An 18,051-nucleotide genomic window follows, 5' to 3' on the forward strand; every position below is an offset into this window, starting at 1 on the left:
CGGTGAAACCAGCTGAGTCAAGTTGTTCAAAGTAGTTGCATTTGAGGAGTCAAGAAGGAAATAGTTGCTACTGTTGTTGTTGTCCCCCTGCTGCACATTGACAAAACTCGAATGCCCTGCTGTACCTGCTGCTGCCATTCTCAAAAACGATTCCTCCAGCCAGCCGGCCGGCCGGTATAGGAAAATAAAAAGATCCTGAGCCTTTGTTCTTCTAGTAAGGTGGTTTAGAGACGTCGTCTGAAAAAGTAGTTGTTACAATGCCGATCATTTTTTTTTGTAATTTTGCATCTACTACTGGTACGAGCGTACGTGAGAAAGTGAAGAAGATTCAGATTTATTGAGAGTTGTCTTATTAATCTGAAGAAGAAAAATGAGAAACGAATGACATTTGTTGTTGAATCCCATTTTTCTTTTTTGTTTTGTTTTGTATAAAAGGGGAGATGATGAGTTTGTAGTTGAGAGGGTTTTGGAATGGAGTGGAGAGGATGGATCGATCAACAGATGGAGGAGATGAACCAAACAGCTGGTGTTGTTGGGAATAATTTTCATCAACAGAAATCAATCTCTTTTTCTCCCTTGCTTGTGACATGGACGTGAAAAACTTGTACACTTATCAAAGTAAAGAACAATAATACTAGTAGTAAAATTTTAAGCCATTTCGCAGACTGCTGCCCATGCCCACTCCACTCCACTCAGCAGCCTAGTTGTATGTTTGGAGCAGACAGGTAATCTAGACCAGTTTACAACAAACAAACAATCTAAGACAAAGAAATAGAATTATAGAAGAGGGCAAATTTTGAAGATAAATCATCAACTATAGCAATACTAGAATGTTTTCATGTTGAATGAGATCATGGGGTGGTGGGAAATAAAATGTTTTTCGCTTGAGCCACCATCTATGACACCTTGTCTCTTAAATAGTAAATACCACTTTTTTTTTTTAAATGACAACAATATGACTATATCTATCAGTACCACATTTTATTTTATTTTTTTGTTGAAAGTGTACCACATTTTACATTATCTATTGAATATAAGAAGCACAATTATTTTGAAATCACAGCAGCATATGCATATATTTAAGGAGTATTACTCTTATCACATTTTTTTTTTTTTTTTGATGAGATTCTTATCACATTTTAATCACTTCAAAGTTGAAACCCATCTCTCTCCCATTTACTTATTAGCTAACACACCGCAAGAGTCAAGACCAGAGCCAGACCAGACACAATCACACACACACTCTCTAGGAAGTAGGAAATAGGAAGGTAGGAAATGGCAGAGTTGCAGGAAGCTAATGAAGGAGGAGTAGGAGGGGGTTCCATTAATGGAGGAGGAGGACCGGTCATAGTAGGACCTACTCCGTTTGAGAATCAGCAGCAGCAGCAGCAGGGCCCCCCATCTACCTCCAAAAGACAACGTCGACCGAGTGTTCGATTAGGTGACATCGGTGACCAACCAGCAGCTACACTCTCCTCTTACGATTCTTCTTATCTTCTTCCCCACCACCACCACCACCACCACCACCACCAACGTAACAATAACAACAACAAACACTTGTGGAATCAAGGAGGATTCAAGTATCGTCACCCTTCTCACTTTCTCAAAGATCCCAAATCTTCCAAGACCAGACCTTTAACCAATTTAACCAACAACAACACCTCCCACGACAACATCTTCCAACAAACCAATAATCATAAAATCACTTCTTCTGGTGATGCTAGTAACAAGAAATCAAATAAGCCCAAAAGAGGAGGAGGAGGAACTGGTTTAGGGTTAAAGAAACTTCATTCCAATTGGGGGGTTTCCAGAATAGACGAAGATGATGAGAAATTTAGTGTCGGAGGAGACGATGGGGATGAAGAAGGATTAAGGGAAGAAGAAGACCCTTTCGATCCTGAAGGTGGTCGTGGTGGTGGTGGTGGTTCAGACTCAGACAAAGAAGAAGAAGAAGAAGAACACCTCCTCCTACCTGAAAACCCTAATCTTGATTTACGTCAGAATACCAATAGAGTAGAAGGGGCTTTTATTGGTGGGCAAAAGAGAAAACAAATTACTACTAGGGCTAGGGCTAGGACTAGGACTAGGACTAGGACTAGGACTAGGGGGGTTTCTGCTGAATGTAGAGAAGACGATGACGGTGTGGAGTTCGATGCGGGGGAGCCAATGCCATCATCTGATAATGAAGCCACCAGATCATATCTTGAAGATGGTGTGAGGATGTGGCTGAATGGATTAGGGTTAGGTCAATATGCACATGTTTTTGGGATACATCAAGTAGATGAAGAAGTTCTGCCATTGTTGACATTAGAAGACCTTAAGGATATGGGTGTTAATGCTGTTGGTTCAAGAAGGAAAATGTATTCTGCCATTGAAAAGCTCAGAAGGGGTTTCTCCTGACAACGAGGCACTGAGCTGAGGAGGGGATTCATTCATTAGGAGAAAAATGTAACACTAGCCTTTATACTTGCCTTTTTTGTACCTGTTGGCTGTTGATGAATGAATGAACGGTTAGTTCTTTCTCTTTCTAATTTCAATTTCAGTTGAGCATTTTTTTCTTTTCTTCCACACACAAAGTTGAGATCATCTAATGCAATATCCTCCCTCCTCCCACTAAGATAGATAGATCCCTAGTACTCAATACTTGTTGTTTATAGTTCTGAAGGACATAATAACACTAGACTAGATGTAAAAGATTAATCGAGATTAAATGATTCTTCTCATATACAAAGTTGTGTTTTATTTCTGACATGATCATATATATATATATATATTCATCATCCACATATATAATATGCTGTTCTGTTTGTCTTTTGCTGTTTCATTTCAAATCTAATCTTCAACCAAAATTTCGATTTTAAACCTTAATATGTTTGTAGTTGCTTACTAGTTCATTTGAAACTGCATCAGCGATCAATGAATTCGAACATTTTTTGGTTATCTAATTGCATCGTACTACTATTAACTACAATGCAATTAAGGTCACAAGAAGACATTCATAAATTGTATTCCCACCAACTACATATATTGAAACCTTGCTAGAATTTGTTTTAGGCAAGTTGTCATGTTTCTTTCATGTTCAGTAACACCTACCATCCTCTAATTTATAGCATGTATATTTGTTGTTTGATGTTATAGGGTAGTCTTCCCTTTTCGAGTTCAAACTGTCTAAAATAAAATTTCTCTTTTTTCTTGCATCAATGTCATGTGATTTGCTTATCTATAAAATAAAAAATGAAATATGTAAATTGAAGTATGTTTCAAAAATCAAATAGCAAGAGGGCTACTTCGTACCGACCACTTAATTTATAAGGGTAACATACCTCAAATTCGCTACTCAATTTCATTTTGTTAGCCAAGTACTTATCAACAATCTAACGGGCGTTAGGGGGTGTGCAGAAATCGACCAAACCAATCAAACCAAACAACGAGTGGTTTGGTACGGTTGTAGGTTTTCAAAAACCAACTGGTTTGGTTCGGTAAGTGGATGTAACTTTTTAGGAACCATTAAAACCAAACCCAACCAGTCAAATTCAATTAATATATATACATAAATTTTTCTAAATATATATATCATATCTTTATAATTTCATACAAATACATATCTTTCATCAAATTTTTGCCAGAAACAAGAGTAACTACTACCCATACAAAACAACAACACTACTACAATATAATGTTACTAGCTAGTATTAGATTAAAACGATGTATCATTACTGTTACCAGCTAGTAGCTACTATATAATGTTTCGGTCGATGGCTTGCACATGTCTTAAATGTTAAAATGTTTTTCGACGTATTATGTTAGTTTGATTGTTTCTTCAGGTTCTTAAGGAGTGTTGTCTTGATTTTGTACGTCAATGTATGAAAAAAGTAACTCGATTCGTCGGTTTTCATGGAGAACAAACTGTTTCTATGGATGGTTTGGTATCCAGTAGTATCCAAACCGCTCATTGACGGTTTGGTTGGTAATGGAACCAAACCATGAGCGGTTTGGTAACAGTTTGAGAAATCACTAACCAAACCATGAGCGGTAGCTACACATTAATGATGTATCACTAATGTTACTAGCTAGTATTAGATTAAAACGATGTATCATTACTGTTAGTAGCTAGTAGCTACTATATAATGTTTCAGTCAGTAGCTTGCACATGTCTTAAATGTTTAAAATGTTTTTCAACGTATTATGTTAGTTTGATTGTTTCTTCAGGTTTTTAAGGAGTGTTGTCTTGATTTTGTACGTCAATGTATGAAGAAAGTAACTCCATTCGTCGGTTTTCATGGAGAACAAACTGTTTCTATGGATGGTTTGGTATCCAGTAGTATCCAAACCGCTTATTGATGGTTTGGTTGGTAACCGAACCAAACCATGAGCGGTTTGGGAACAGGCTGAGAAATCACTAACCTAACCATGAGCGGTTTGGTGACAGATGATACCAAAATACCGGATACCGAACCAACGAACACTCCTAACGGGCGTACTCTTGTCTCTACACAGTATGAAAAGACATAGAACGAAACACAATTATTATTGACAACTAGTTTTTAGTGCACAAACTTATCGAAAGAAACAGATTGTTTGTTCACAGTAAATTTGTCCATAAAAGGAAAACCACATAGGAGTACAAAAGAAGGAAATAAAGAAAGGGAGGTAGGGGGGGGTGAGAAGGTAAGTAGTTGATTCTTAGGTTCATGTTTTAGTTGGTATTTAGTTTAATTTTAATGATTTGTACTGACTGATTTTGTGATGCTTGAAGACTAAACCAAATACCAGGATGCAGTCTTGCATCGCCAAGTCTCGTCATCATAATGGACGTCTTGGAACTAGGACGAGCAATATCCATGTTTGGGTTTTGGAAGGATGTGGAAAAATATGAATCAGTGGGCATTCACCATCCAAGAAGATGAAGCAGCTAATAAGATTGTTGGACTAATATGTAAATTAGACCTGGCAGATGATGAGATTGCCCCCCTCCAATCATTCAATCAGCTATAAGTACAGATGAGGAGGAAGACGATTGAGTTCTTTGACTAATAATTCACTACCTGTTTGTGATAATAACCCAGATGCTGTTCTTGTTGCATTCAACCCAGCTGGTGGTGGTTAATTCATCTCGAGCTCTAAATGAGATCCAGCAGGCCGAAGAGGGCGATGATGGATTCATGCCTAGACTCAATTTGAACCAGCATTTGTCATGATCAACAACATTTTGTTGATGAATTACTAGTATATCTTTGGAGCAGGTGATTGATCCTCCTCCTGTACTACTAGTAGCTAGGTTCTTCATTTGCACTAGGAGTACTTGACCCATCATCTTCAGGCATGTATCGACTACGTATAACAGTTACTCCAAATACTGCTATTAAGATTACAGACTACTAGGTAGATGAAGATCATAAATATTTTAAGTTAAAAATACTTCATGAGTGATGATATAAGAATTACTCTCCCTCCTCTGTGCAGTTGTTCCCCTCTCCAAATCCATTATTACAGTTATGTATTATGGAGTAGTAAATATTCTTCTTGTTGTTTGGGGATTTTGTACTAGTAAAATACATGATCATACCACCCTGAGTCCCTGTTTTTAACAGTAATATAAATATCTTTTCATCAGCAGAAGCCATGGATTGAGAGGGTTTCTGATGAATATGGGTAGTAGTAGTAGTAGACTAGTAGTCTTTTCTTGGCATGTACAATATCGTACTACCAGCAGCCAATAAGAGCCACAGACATATAGCAGTGTCTTTTTTCGTGTTGTTATAAATTTTTAACTGAAGACATCAGAAAGAGAGAAAGAAAAGGGGAAGCTTTTCATAAGTATTTCCTTTTCTACTTGTATTGAAGTTTAGTTGCAGAGAGCAGGCAGATTGAGGGCTCAGGCCGGTTTTAGTAGAACAAGGAGGATTGAATAATACTTAATAATGTGACGAATATATTCCAAGATACTTGGAAGATTTTTGAAGATACAGAAATATCCATAATTCTTGCTCATCGTTTGATTTTTGTCTTCTCGATCCCAAAAAAATGTTATATTTTTTTTCCTTATATCTTCTACTTTTTTCAACTTTAAGACCTTAAATCACGTGTTTTACTAATTAGCCAACATTGAAGACGGCATCTAGTTTGGCTGCCTATCTTTCTTACTACTTTTCTCTTAATCAATCAACTCAACTAGTATATATAATCCTAAACCAGGTCAAAAATGCTCAGCCAAGTCAATCTCTCCAAATAATAATCTGCTTCTTTTGAAAAGTTGATTAAATATCCAATACAAACAGCAAACCAAACTCCAAGAAAGGAATTTTATACCAAATCCATTCCTAGCATAGAAAACAAAAAGACCAGACGGCTAACTTAATGGCTGATAGGCTCTTGACTCCTAAACTATACTTTAATGTAATTAATCTATAATCCAATCAATAAAATTAGTAGGGACTTGGGAAATACAGTATGTATATATATATATATATATATATATATATATATATATATATATATATTGATATCATCCTTCTCCTGGTTGACGGGGAGATCCAAGACTTATTCGTAGGTAGGGTGAAACGGATTTAGTCCTGCAAAGAACATTTCAAACTCTGAAAATTTAAAATTATCAATTCAAGATAACCAGCATTGAAGACTAATATTTTTCCACGATTTTTAGGAATACTTACTGAATACACAAGAAAGATGAGCTTAGCCATTCATTATGGAGTAATAAATGTACTAAAGCTATGAATTTGACTTTTCAAACACAGCCTACCTTAAAACAGTCAACACCTTGGTAATTCAATGTATAGTGTGACTCTCTCAATATTCAATTACACAATTTTCCAACCCAAAATTTCCATTAAGAAATACTCCTATAAAAAGGGAATATGGCCAACATTATTATTATTATTACAATATTGATTAATAAAGGGAAAATTGGTGCTACCCGTTGTTGATTCCGTTTTTTTTTTCTTTGTTGAAAGTTTTGTTGATCAGTTGATATTCAGGACCAACGTGAATTGACAAGTTAGAACACTAGTTAAGATTCACATAGCTAACTTCTACAATTAGTGTTGACATTCATATACTCTGTGTCTATTTACATTTTTATTGACAATAGAAAGTATATGGACTTTTATAGAAAGTCATGTACCAAAATACATGGCTTTGCCAATGACTCAACTTTTGCAAATTTTAAAATGTCTTTTAAAATGTACCAAAGCCCAAATTGACTGCTTTTCCAAGTCTGCCGTCAAAACCTACGGTTCACCTTGGAAGTGGTCTATCTTTAATGGATTAGTTCATGTTTCTCAAAGGGCAAGTGTTTGGTATTAACTACTAGTCGAATTAGGTAAGGAGGGTGTATTAAAAACTCAAAATATTTTATGTAGAGCAAAACTTTTTTTTTTTTTTTGTTGAACTATGTAGAGCAAAACTAAAAAAGAGAATGTTATTTACTTGTTGATATGTAAATAACATGATGTTGCAATGGGGGTTAGACTATTTATTAATGTTCTCTTTCAATGTTTTAAATTTTACGAGAAAATCTTCCTTATCAGTATCTCTAATGTTAATAAGTGGAAATTAAGAAATATTTTCCAAATTAAAAATGAGAAAAATAATAAAAGTAAATAACTTACCTCTCCTTTCGTTTCTCAAGAAATCTGAGCAAGGATTTTTTTCTAGCAATGGGCAGATCGTCTAGCATAAAATAAATAAATAAAACAAGTATTGATATTTGTGGTTTAGTAGTAGTAGTATTAAATTTTGCCTGCTTTGATCATAATTCATAGTACTAGTAACTGACCTCCATTAAGTCTTTCAATCAATAATTTATGTTCGTCAACCACGGAAGATGAATACATTGTGGGTTTTGATACAGCTGCTGATTTAATAGGATTAGTGGCTTTGCTTTCATTTTCTGCAAGATTCATAAGGATCTCTGCGGCCTAAACCCAAAAAATTATTAACTAGTACTAGTATACTAAATAAAAGTTTGAAATTAATTAATTCCAAGAAAAGAGGTGAAATTGAAACACGATAATAATAACCTTATGGGTAGGAAGATGAAAAACAGAGACGGTTCCGTTGTAGAAAATTGTTAATGGAGATTTAGTTATTGCAGGTAATAAAGAGGAGGAAATTTGATTATCCTCCTCTGCCTCTGCCTCTGCCTCTGCCTCTGTCTCTGGTTCCCAATCCTCTTCCTGATTGAGTGATTTTGTTTGGGAACTGATAACAGTTTTCAATATATGTGGATTGATTTTGCAAATGTCGTTTGGCATGCCTGTAATATTCAAATTCATCAGAATATATAATCAACTAGTAAAATATATAGTATTATATACAGAGAGAGAGAGAGAGAGAAATGAATGAATCTTACAACATATATATATATACCTAGAAATGTTGTTGGTTTAGATGATGATGAGTTTTGTTTGGGATTCACTCCTAAGAAATCGAGCTCTACTGGAACTCTAGACATAACTTATATACCTAGTACTATACCGTGTTTTCCGAAGTTGTTTTGGTTTTTAAGAGAGGGAGGGGAAAGAGGACTCCAGCGGTGAGAATTTATAACAAGAGATGCTTTAGGTTTTCTGTTAATAAATGGAGTACTAACTACTAAAAGGAGACGAGGGAGAGACAAACACAGGAGACGACTACGACCTACAAGTAGGCATTTAACATGGAGCCCTAGAAATTAAAGAGAGAGAAAAAAAAGGAAACCCAGTGACTCCCATGTAGAGTCTGTGAAGAATATATGGGAGCGGTGGCTTAAGAACCTATTCACTTTTAATCCATGAGGAGGATTCTAAAAGTCCGAAAGATTTGCGATTAGTTATTATTGTGAAACACTAGCGGAAATGTTGATTGATGATATCAAAAAACGGTCTTCTCGGTCATTCTTAAGTGGAGGTTCAGGTTGGGTAAATTTTGATTCAGATTCACCTTATCGTGTTTCAAAGCACTACGGGGTTCAAGGTGTCGAGCTAATTTTCGCATACCTTCGTTATTGTCCTGAAACAGGTAGCAATGCTCCTACCAAAGTTGGTCTAGTCTTTCTTCCTTGTTTGCTTCTAAACCACAACAGGGTTCAAAGTGCCTAAGAAACTCAGACGGACTCCTCATGTCAGGATTCAGGTGACAGTGTTTTTCCGGATGCACTTCTCTTGTTACTTTCACGAGGATTGTTTCTCTCTTATTCTAGTCAATTTTTTGATTTCTTGACTTGATCAAAGCTGGTCAATATTTGATTCAACATTGATGAAGACAGGGAGTAAACAAGTTAACATGTTGATTTCTTTAAATCAAAATTACGCTTGCCCTCTAAAAGTCTATTAGGAGCAAACGTGAATGACCAAAATATGTATACCCCAAATTAAAAGAATATTCCCAAAGCACGTGCCTAATTCACTATCAGTGAGATCCATCGCTATAAATTGGAATGATAGAGTAAAATCACTTGGGACCTGTTGATCTAATAAGATGGATGAGGAAAAGAATCTGCTGATTGAGAATTGGGTTGGAGAAGTTAGTTACGAAATCTCTAACCTTTTGGATGAAGTAGATATATGTCTATCATAAGTAGATAAATTCATTGTCACGAATTATGCATGTTTAGGGGTTGATACAAGAAGGAAAAAAACAACATAAATGAGGTGAGGTGGACATATATTTGCTTAGGATTGGGACTTATAGTTTCCCTCTTTCTTGTATGCTTTATGGAGTACCTGTTTATGGAAAATAAAAACGTGTTATTTTTTATTATCTTATCATACGAGATCTTTTGATGAACAAATTTGATTCTTGTCTAAGGGCGCATATGCAAATGGCGCACACGAAATTTAACGAATCTTTTAGCAACAATTACACTATTGAGAGTCTATATCATTTGTTTAAACATATGGGGATGTAGTTTTAATATTACAATTAAAGCAAGGTCAATGTCAAAGTCTCTCAAACCAAAACTTGTTTCCAATATAGAACGTGAGTACGTGATGGTGAGCAAAAACATTCCCTATCGCAGGGGAAGACTACTACAGTCCTGATTCATAACGGCTAGGTATTTCGGTTGAAGGGAAGACCCATCAACATCATGATCGCATTGCTGTAAATATACTTACTATAATAATTTGTGAAAGAACCCTCCAAACAAGTAAGTTAGGGAAATAGCAAATCAATACTTGAAGTTTGGTTTAGAAAATTCAAATTCCATGAGTTGGTTAATTTGGTCAATAATCAACAGCCTGCCTACACTACTAGTGTTTGCAGTCCTTCTGGCTTGTGGTCATCCGTCCACTACACTTCTTCAACATTTCAAACGTGGGTTTTATTTTTTTTTCAAATGAGAAGTGTCAATAATCAACGTGTGTTTGGGGTAGGAATAAAGGGAGGGCTTACTCTATCACGAGTCATCCTCGTCAGACGATGGAAAATTCTATGTCTATTACAGAGCAGACTCAGACAGATAGTTAGCAAAAATTGGTTTCCAATTTTCATACACTTTCAGGTTTCCATGGTGTTGGAGGAGAAGATTTACTCATGGGAGACCTTCACCCACAAGCAATTCAATGAACACAAGAAAGAAATCGTGTTTCTTTTCACAGTGAGACAATGAGGCACTGACCACTTTATTAGTAAGCCATTTTGTCTAATGTTGTATCCAAAATTACTAAAGGGTTGACCCAAAATTGGTTCAATTTAGAATGTTTAGTGATTCTGACTTAATTTCGCCTTACAATTCAAGAATTCATTTTCACTTAGTATATAATTTTTGTAATCAGTTGTATAAAAATGTTTAATAAAATTAGGGTCTAAAATTATTCTAGTTAACAACCAGATATCGTCAGGCAAATACTAACGAGTCGGGATCGAAAAGATGTTAGGTACCACTTCAAAATCCAAACAAACCTTATCCAAACAAGCAATTCAATGAACACAAGAAAGATGATGGAGACCATCAAGATGGGCCTCACGGCCGAACTAGTTAGAGGGCCTCATGGGCGAGCCCATTAGGGTTAGAGTTTAGGAATTTCCATGTTTTAGTATTTCCTACTAAGTCTAGGTTTAGAAGTTTCTATGTTTGAGTATCTTTGATATTTAGGAATCCTAATTTGAGTCTATTTAGAAGTTTCTAAGTTCCTATAAAAGGAAGTCAGGTCTGTCCTTGTTATTCAGATCAGAGAATATTATCAATCGAGTTTATTATTAATCAGGTTTATCGTTTTGTTCTTTACTTTATCAGTTTATTTACGTATTTTATCAGTTTATTTACTTATTTTGTCATTGTTATAATGGTGGATTCCATTACTTTTACGCTTCCGCAACAATCTACATCAACTGGTATTCAGAGCTTTAAGAATCTGAGAACAGATAATTTTTGAAATACTTCTCATCTTGAATGTTGGAATAATCTTCCGCGTTTAGGTTGGGATCCTTTTAGAGATGCACAACAACTCTATGTTGATCGAAAAGATCAAAACAAAATTAATGTCGATTCCAAAATTCCTATGTTTGATTATCAATATCATATAGATTTTTGGATTCAACAGATGGAGGATTGGTTTATAAACCAAGAAGTCCATGACGAAGATAAGGTTTTTGTCATCGAACAACATTGTCTAAAAGAGTCTATGAAAAGTTCAATGCAATGCAATGGAGACTCATTAATCAAGGGAAAAAATTCGTCGACGATTGGACTACATTGAAAAACATCTTTAGGTATGTTTTTCTTCCTTTAGATGAATATTTTTCATATGTGGAGACAAAGATTGAATCCAGTAGACAGTTCTCGAATGTTATTTCGGTCACCGTGTTCGATGGTATTGAAGAAGAAGTTCTTGACAAAAAGAATAAAATTTTCTCAATGACGGAGGAAAAAGAAGAAGAAAGTGAATTATCCTCTTTTAGCTTGGAAAGGTCAGTTCATTCTAATTTAGATTTGATTAAGCCATATTCGAGTTTGGTTTATAAGCAACACGAAGATGAACGTGGGAAGATCGTTCAAGTGAAGAAATTCAAGGTTGATTTTTCCATAAAGTATTATGTGGTGTTTATTGTCTTCTTCATCAAATTAAAAGATGACGGGAGATGTTGCAATTTGTTGGAAGTTTCTTTCCTACATTTATTTTTGCAAGATTCTTTACACTATGAGATTGAAGCTAGTGATTTCGTCCAAGTGGGTGTCCTTCAACCCCAATGCACCGTTCGCTCGAAGTGGGAATTAAGGATTGCATTGTTGAGTCTCACTTGAGGGCAAGTTCGTTCTCGGTCGGGGAGTATGATGGAGACCATCAAGATGGGCCTCACGGCCGAACTAGTTAGAGGGCCTCATGGGCGAGCCCATTAGGGTTAGAGTTTAGGAATTTCCATGTTTTAGTATTTCCTACTAAGTCTAGGTTTAGAAGTTTCTATGTTTGAGTATCTTTGATATTTAGGAATCCTAATTTGAGTCTATCTAGAAGTTTCTAAGTTCCTATAAAAGGAAGTCAGGTATGTCCTTGTTATTCAGATCAGAGAATATTATCAATCGAGTTTATTATTAATCAGGTTTATCGTTTTGTTCTTTACTTTATCAGTTTATTTACGTATTTTGTCATTGTTATAATGGTGGATTCCATTACTTTTACGCTTCCGCAACAATCTACATCAGCTGTCTTGATGTAGACGCAGCGGAATTAAAATAAGAACAATAAAATAAACGAAGAACTGTAAAGAAAACGATAAATAAACTAAAACTTAATTAACTTCAATGGTTTTTCTCTTCAATCTGAATAACAAAATAGACTAGACCTCCTTTTATAGGATAACAAACTTTCCTAAATAGACTCAAACTAGGATTCCTAAAATATAAAATACTCAAAACATAGAAACTTCAAAATAAAGAAATATCAAATTAAAGTAACTTCCTAATCCTATACTAACTAGGACTACTATTATGGTCGAATAGGATGTGGGCACGCGTGGACGTGGGCCCACATGTTATGCGCCTGCATCAGCACCCTTTGCCAGGCGGGCTTCGCCTGGTTCTACAAGACGAGGGTTCCTGCGAAGGGGTTCCCCTTTGCCAGAACTTTGAAAAAAAAAGAGAAAAGATAGAGGAAATAGAAGAATGAGAGAGAAGATAGAGGAAAAAGAGAGAAGATAGAGGAAAGGGAGAGATGAAGAGAGAGAGAAGGATGATCGGAGTTGTTGTCGCCGGAAATAATGGTCGCCGGAGTTGATGTTGGGGAGAAGGAAGATGGTGGAAGAAGAAATGGGTAGTGTTTGGAAGAAACGAAAAAAAAATTGTTTCCACTCAAAACTTATTGCCCGGGAAACTTTGCTTATTTCCCCAAAACACTGACCTTTTTTTGTAGCAATCGACTACGATCTACGTTTAGGATATTGTGCTCGTCACATCTTCATGATGTATTTGGGATAGTTATAGCTATATTTCTTCGAATGATTTATGTTCAGGATCGTGTTTAGGATATTGTGGACTATTTTGAGCTGTCCATATATAGACGGGTTGCAGCCGAATTATTTTATTGCTCGAATTTCATATTTGGAATAGTTTTGGAAATGAGTTGGAATAGAGATGGTTACCCGAACTTTGTCATATTTCACATAAATGGATAGGTTGAGTTATGGATTCGTGACATTGGGTTCATTTTATGATTTGATAGTTCAAGATTCATGGTATTTGGTGTGTTATATAATTTGTCAGCTTATGAAGACTCGGAAATGTAAAATAGAGTTTGTGGGAAGTTAGTTGGTTTATATTCATTTCAGTTATTTGATGAGACGTCTCAGTGAATTGTATAGTGCCAATAGGACATTCCTAGTATAGTTTCATTCATTTTATGCATTCTTGCTCTGCAAGAGGACTCTTGACAGTTATGTAACTGTCAAATGACCGTTTTGTCCTTTCATATTTCAGTAGGACTAATGAACTGCAATAGGGAGTTCGAGAGAAGCGGAGCTTAGTCTGGAGCACCGTTGGAAACGCAAGAAGAGGTAGGATCCTACGAATCTTACTTGGAGCACGGGTATTCCCTGTTTCACCATTATATATATAGTCATTTTTCTTCTTTTTATAGTTCTCTAGTTCAATTTATGATATGATATGGTATGATATGTATGTATGTGGTGTACTCTATGTTATGGATGTTTCTCTTTTCAAAACAAATTAGTTTTTCTAAAAAATAATCACATGGAGGCGGAATCGCTTGATCTGTGTGATCGTTTTGTGTGAATTGTAAACACGTGGTGGTGGAATCGCTTGAGCTGCGTGCATAACATGGAGGCGGAATCGCTTGATCTGTGTTACGTGTAATGGTTGTTTTACCACGGGCATTGGTTGGTCCCCTTGTTTATTTTATGTTATGGATTAGCCATGAATTATGTCAAGGGTTACACTCGGTGCGTGGCCAGCCGTTTGGTAACGACCATTCTAGTTTACCCGGAATGGGGTCAGGAGAGGATGGGAGTTTGGGTATTCCGACCCTTGGAGTGATTAGGGGACTGACCCAATGCCATGCTTGTTTATTTATTCTGCTAAACCACAGGTGTGTGTGGTTTGAATTCTGTTGTGATTGATACTTACAATGTTTTCACCGAAATAAGAGAGGGTGTTTACCCGAGTTTTCTTAATAAGAAAATACTAATTCCCTGAAAGTGGACACTTGTAAAAGCTTTGCTTTAAACAGGGTTTACCCTACCTTGAGACATGAGAACGCTCTTCTCCTTTGGGTTGATGGGACCTTTAGGAGGGCTCTGTTCTTGTAGCTTTGGGAGCCTATCAGATCATTTAATACTATTATAGGTTCATGCATATGTTTGGGTATTCTTCGAATGGTCAATGAGTTACCTTGCGAGGAAGCGTCAGATCTGGTCGGAGATAGGACGCGCCTCAAGATGAGATAATTGTATCGCCGTGGGTATATGGCTCTGCTACACGACGATGCTCTTATAGTCGTCTGGGTAAGTCATGACATATTCTAAGCGTATCATTGTTTGGGTGAGATTTACTATTTGATGCGTATCATTGTTTGGGTGAGATTTACTATTTGATGCGTGGGTGAGATTTACTATTTGATGGGTAAGTCATGACATATTCTATTACGTGGATCCATGTGTACACTGCAGTAGTCAAACGTTCGATAAGGCGCCGCCTGCCTACGCACTATCAAAGGCCGAACGGTTCTTCCTAGCCGAATAGTAGGTGACCCCGACTGAGGGCGTATTCAGTCGTGATCTTGGTAAGCTAAAAAAATTATCTTGCTATATTGCTTTGCTTCGTGTGCATATTGATATCTCTGTATATATGTAACACTTATAACTATTGATATATTAAAATGCTGATATGTGTGGTGCGGGTAGGATGTCTAGGTATCATACTGAGCTGACCTTCGGGTTATCTCATTCCTATTTGTTGTTTTCCAGTTGCAGGTATTGGTGACCCGGAGTGACATAGTTTACTTCGACGGCTCACATTATGTAAGATTGTAATTTCTATTATATTTTCAACATAATCACAACGTTAATATTATATATGTATCATCTAGAATAGTTAAGATCGTTCTCCCACTCGTTTGCGATTGTACACATGTAAATAGTATGCACACTATCACTTTTTATTTGGTGTTATTGATATTTAGAAGTTTGTGAGATATGTATGAATGTTTGACAGGTTTTTCAGGTTTGATATGTTCAATTTATAGAGGAGACTCTGTCCAAATTCAGTCTCTTCTGTGAACTATTCATAAACATAAATTCAAGTTGTTTTTCTCTTTATGAAAACTATTTTGGGTTACATATTTTCCGAGCATATTTTTCAAAAGGTTTAAACTATATTTGATTCTCCGCTGTGTTTGTTCTTGATTTGTAACCCGTGATGAGAGTTTTGGCTTGGGTTTATATTTGAAACTGGTTTGAGTTAGTATTAGACCGAGTTTCTTTTATAAACTGCTGGGCAAACCGTGATTCGGAACACGGGGCGTCACAAATTACATGGACAAATCTTGATGATAAACTGCTTCCATTGAGACTCGATCCCGTGACCTTATGGGCTTAAGAGGGGTGTTCAACCGTTATACCAAAGGGTGGCGGACTGACATCTAAAGATGTTGTAACGTACTTTTTCCCATAACTTTTCATACTAGAACAACCCACTGAAATGCAAATAGGGACTAGAAATGTGGTCAATATCACCGAGAATAAAGAGATAACGTCTATACCCATATACAAATTGATGTTTAATGTTTTCGTAAGGAAGCCATCGAAACCGACTCGGAGTGCCCGTGGGCTTTACGAAATTTTGGTGTCCATGGGCTCTACTAGATTAGGGTTTTTTTTTGGAGCCCTAATTGTTGTTTGGGGTGGAAATAGCAGAGACAGAAGGATTTTTTTTTTTAAATCAAACTTCATAGACCATTACTGGGAGTTTCTTCATCAACTTATAACTCTCTCTATCGATGTACCGGATTCAGAAGCGCAAACCGGAGATCTGCACGTCGACGATTGACGGCGAGAAGAGAAGAAGGTGAAAAAAAGCATCGGTTATAAAATTACCCTTAGATGATTAGTGGCGACTGCACCAGAAGTAGCCCACCAGTTAGATCAAGCAGTTCTAGAGGCACCTCAAGTGGGCATAACTTGTCTTGTGTGTCTGGTTTAGGTTGTGTCTTTGTTATTTTAAACTTCATGATGTAATTCTCATTAGCCTTTTGGCATTTAGACGGGAGGATTTATTGGTTGGAATTTTTTTTTGTTAAAAGGTTGGAAGTTGGAATTGATGAAACAAAATAAGTGCCCGGGGTCAACGGTTGGTAGCCCAAGTGGTTCCAAGGTGTTGACATAAACTCCAGAAATCCCTGGAGGTCCCAGGTTCGAATCCCAGAGAAGGCTATAGACTAGGTCATGTTAGAGTTTGAGTGGGCGGGTAGCAAGCATATCACATCTTTGATGTATTCAATGCCAATTGTACGACAATGTAATCGGTTTCCAAAAAAAAAAAAAAAAAGTGCCCGGGTCTGGAGAAGTAAACCCCTGCTGCTCTACCCGGCCGCCCGCCCCCAAGTGAAAAACCCTAAAAAAACTTGAAAGTGGTAACTAGTTGTGAGAGAGAGTGAATCAAATGGAGGAGGCGAAAAACGAAAATCCAGTAGATTCTCATGTTTCGGCAAAACGCAAGCCTGAATCGGAATGTGTAGAAGAAGAAGATTACAAGAAGCAAAAGGCAGAGGAACAGAATGGAGAGAAAATTGAGGAAGAAAGGAATGGGGAAGGTTCTTTGAAAAGTAAGAATGTGGTTGATAGTAAAGGGAAAGGAATTGTCCTGAAGAAGGATGACAAGGGAAAAGGTAAATTAACGGTGGAAGAATATGATGATGAAGATGGTGATGATGATGATGATGATGATGATGATGATGAAGATGGTGGTATTTATAACTCTGAAGAAGAAGAAGATAGTGATCTATCAGATGATCCACTTGCTGAAGTTGATCTGAATAACATTCTTCCTTCAAGGACCAGAAGACGAGTTGTTCAACCTGGTGAATATCTTGTTAATGACATGGACAACAATAATGAAGATAGCAGCAGCGATGATAGTGATGCTTGAAATTGAGGTAAAAAAAAAACAACACTCAAAGACATAAGATGCTTTTTGTCTTTAGAAATTATTAATAGTCCTCCTCTTCCTCCTCCTCCTATATAACTAGAGTGTTCTTCTGAGTAATTGTGATACAATTGTTAGGTTTTACTAGTAATCAAACCACATTAACAACACAATTATATGGTTGTTATTATTCTTCTTTATTAATTGGTCATCTCATGAATTACTTGTTAGTCTTTTGGTAAGTGACTAGTAGTAGGGGGGTTATACTTTCTATGGATCTCTTATGTCTTCTCAAAGACACAAGATCAGTTTCATTACCCTATTGTGATTGGTTTTATACTTATGAATACTGTTGTAGATTACTGTGAGCACGAGCATAAACGCAAGTTCAAATAAGTATAACCCTAGGCATCATCTCCATTCCTAAGTAATTTGGGTTAAGTATTAGTCGCAGTGTT

The 18,051-nt window shown here is 36.5% G+C and overlaps 3 protein-coding genes across 5 annotated transcripts; 2 read left to right on the forward strand and 1 right to left on the reverse strand.

Moving 5' to 3' along the window:
- Window positions 1-1,029: 1,029 nt before the first annotated feature.
- LOC147562792 (uncharacterized) lies at window positions 1,030-5,456 on the forward strand. 2 transcript variants are annotated; one of them, XM_086672982.1, is made up of 3 exons: window positions 1,213-2,510; window positions 4,574-4,668; window positions 4,757-5,456. In XM_086672982.1, exon 1 carries the CDS (start codon window positions 1,276-1,278, stop codon window positions 2,398-2,400), a length of 1,125 nt encoding a protein of 374 aa, XP_086529108.1. In that variant the 5' UTR covers window positions 1,213-1,275; the 3' UTR covers window positions 2,401-2,510; window positions 4,574-4,668; window positions 4,757-5,456. The 2 variants fall into 2 exon arrangements, with proteins under 2 accessions (XP_086529097.1, XP_086529108.1); XM_086672971.1 differs by lacking the exon at window positions 4,574-4,668 and having other exon boundaries at window positions 1,030-2,510.
- A 759-nt stretch (window positions 5,457-6,215) lies between these two features.
- LOC147562793 (protein TIFY 9-like) lies at window positions 6,216-8,787 on the reverse strand. Of its 2 annotated transcripts, XM_086673004.1 has the most exons (6): window positions 8,389-8,787; window positions 8,040-8,275; window positions 7,796-7,937; window positions 7,629-7,689; window positions 6,486-6,572; window positions 6,216-6,449 (listed from the first exon to the last, which is right to left on the reverse strand). In XM_086673004.1, the coding sequence occupies exons 1-5, from the start codon at window positions 8,471-8,473 to the stop codon at window positions 6,506-6,508; spliced, it is 591 nt and encodes a 196-aa protein (XP_086529130.1). In that variant the 5' UTR covers window positions 8,474-8,787; the 3' UTR covers window positions 6,216-6,449; window positions 6,486-6,505. The 2 variants fall into 2 exon arrangements, with proteins under 2 accessions (XP_086529130.1, XP_086529122.1); XM_086672996.1 differs by having other exon boundaries at window positions 6,216-6,572.
- Window positions 8,788-16,382: 7,595 nt separating this feature from the next.
- LOC147562794 (nucleolin) lies at window positions 16,383-17,823 on the forward strand. Its single transcript, XM_086672816.1, has one exon. It carries the CDS (start codon window positions 17,111-17,113, stop codon window positions 17,594-17,596), a length of 486 nt encoding a protein of 161 aa, XP_086528942.1. The 5' UTR covers window positions 16,383-17,110; the 3' UTR covers window positions 17,597-17,823.
- The last annotated feature ends 228 nt before the right edge of the window (window positions 17,824-18,051 follow it).

The sequence above is a fragment of the Eschscholzia californica genome, unplaced genomic scaffold (genome assembly GCF_041429995.1).
Source record: "Eschscholzia californica isolate CP2 unplaced genomic scaffold, dmEscCali1.0.p SCAF_1, whole genome shotgun sequence".
Taxonomy (NCBI): domain Eukaryota; kingdom Viridiplantae; phylum Streptophyta; class Magnoliopsida; order Ranunculales; family Papaveraceae; genus Eschscholzia; species Eschscholzia californica.

What these genes read in the sequence shown, in the direction of transcription:
- LOC147562794 (XM_086672816.1), top strand. Translation starts at nt 17,111, where the DNA reads ATGGAGGAGGCGAAAAACGAAAATCCAGTAGATTCTCATGTTTCGGCA.
- LOC147562792 (XM_086672971.1), top strand. Translation starts at nt 1,276, where the DNA reads ATGGCAGAGTTGCAGGAAGCTAATGAAGGAGGAGTAGGAGGGGGTTCC.
- LOC147562793 (XM_086673004.1), bottom strand. Translation starts at nt 8,473, where the DNA reads ATGTCTAGAGTTCCAGTAGAGCTCGATTTCTTAGGAGTGAATCCCAAA. An exon ending in TAAACCAACAACATTTCTAG is followed by an intron (nt 8,276 to 8,388) that starts GTATATATATAT and finishes TGAATATTACAG; the next exon opens with GCATGCCAAACGACATTTGC. An exon ending in GATTGAAAGACTTAATGGAG is followed by an intron (nt 7,690 to 7,795) that starts GTCAGTTACTAG and finishes ATTTTATGCTAG; the next exon opens with ACGATCTGCCCATTGCTAGA.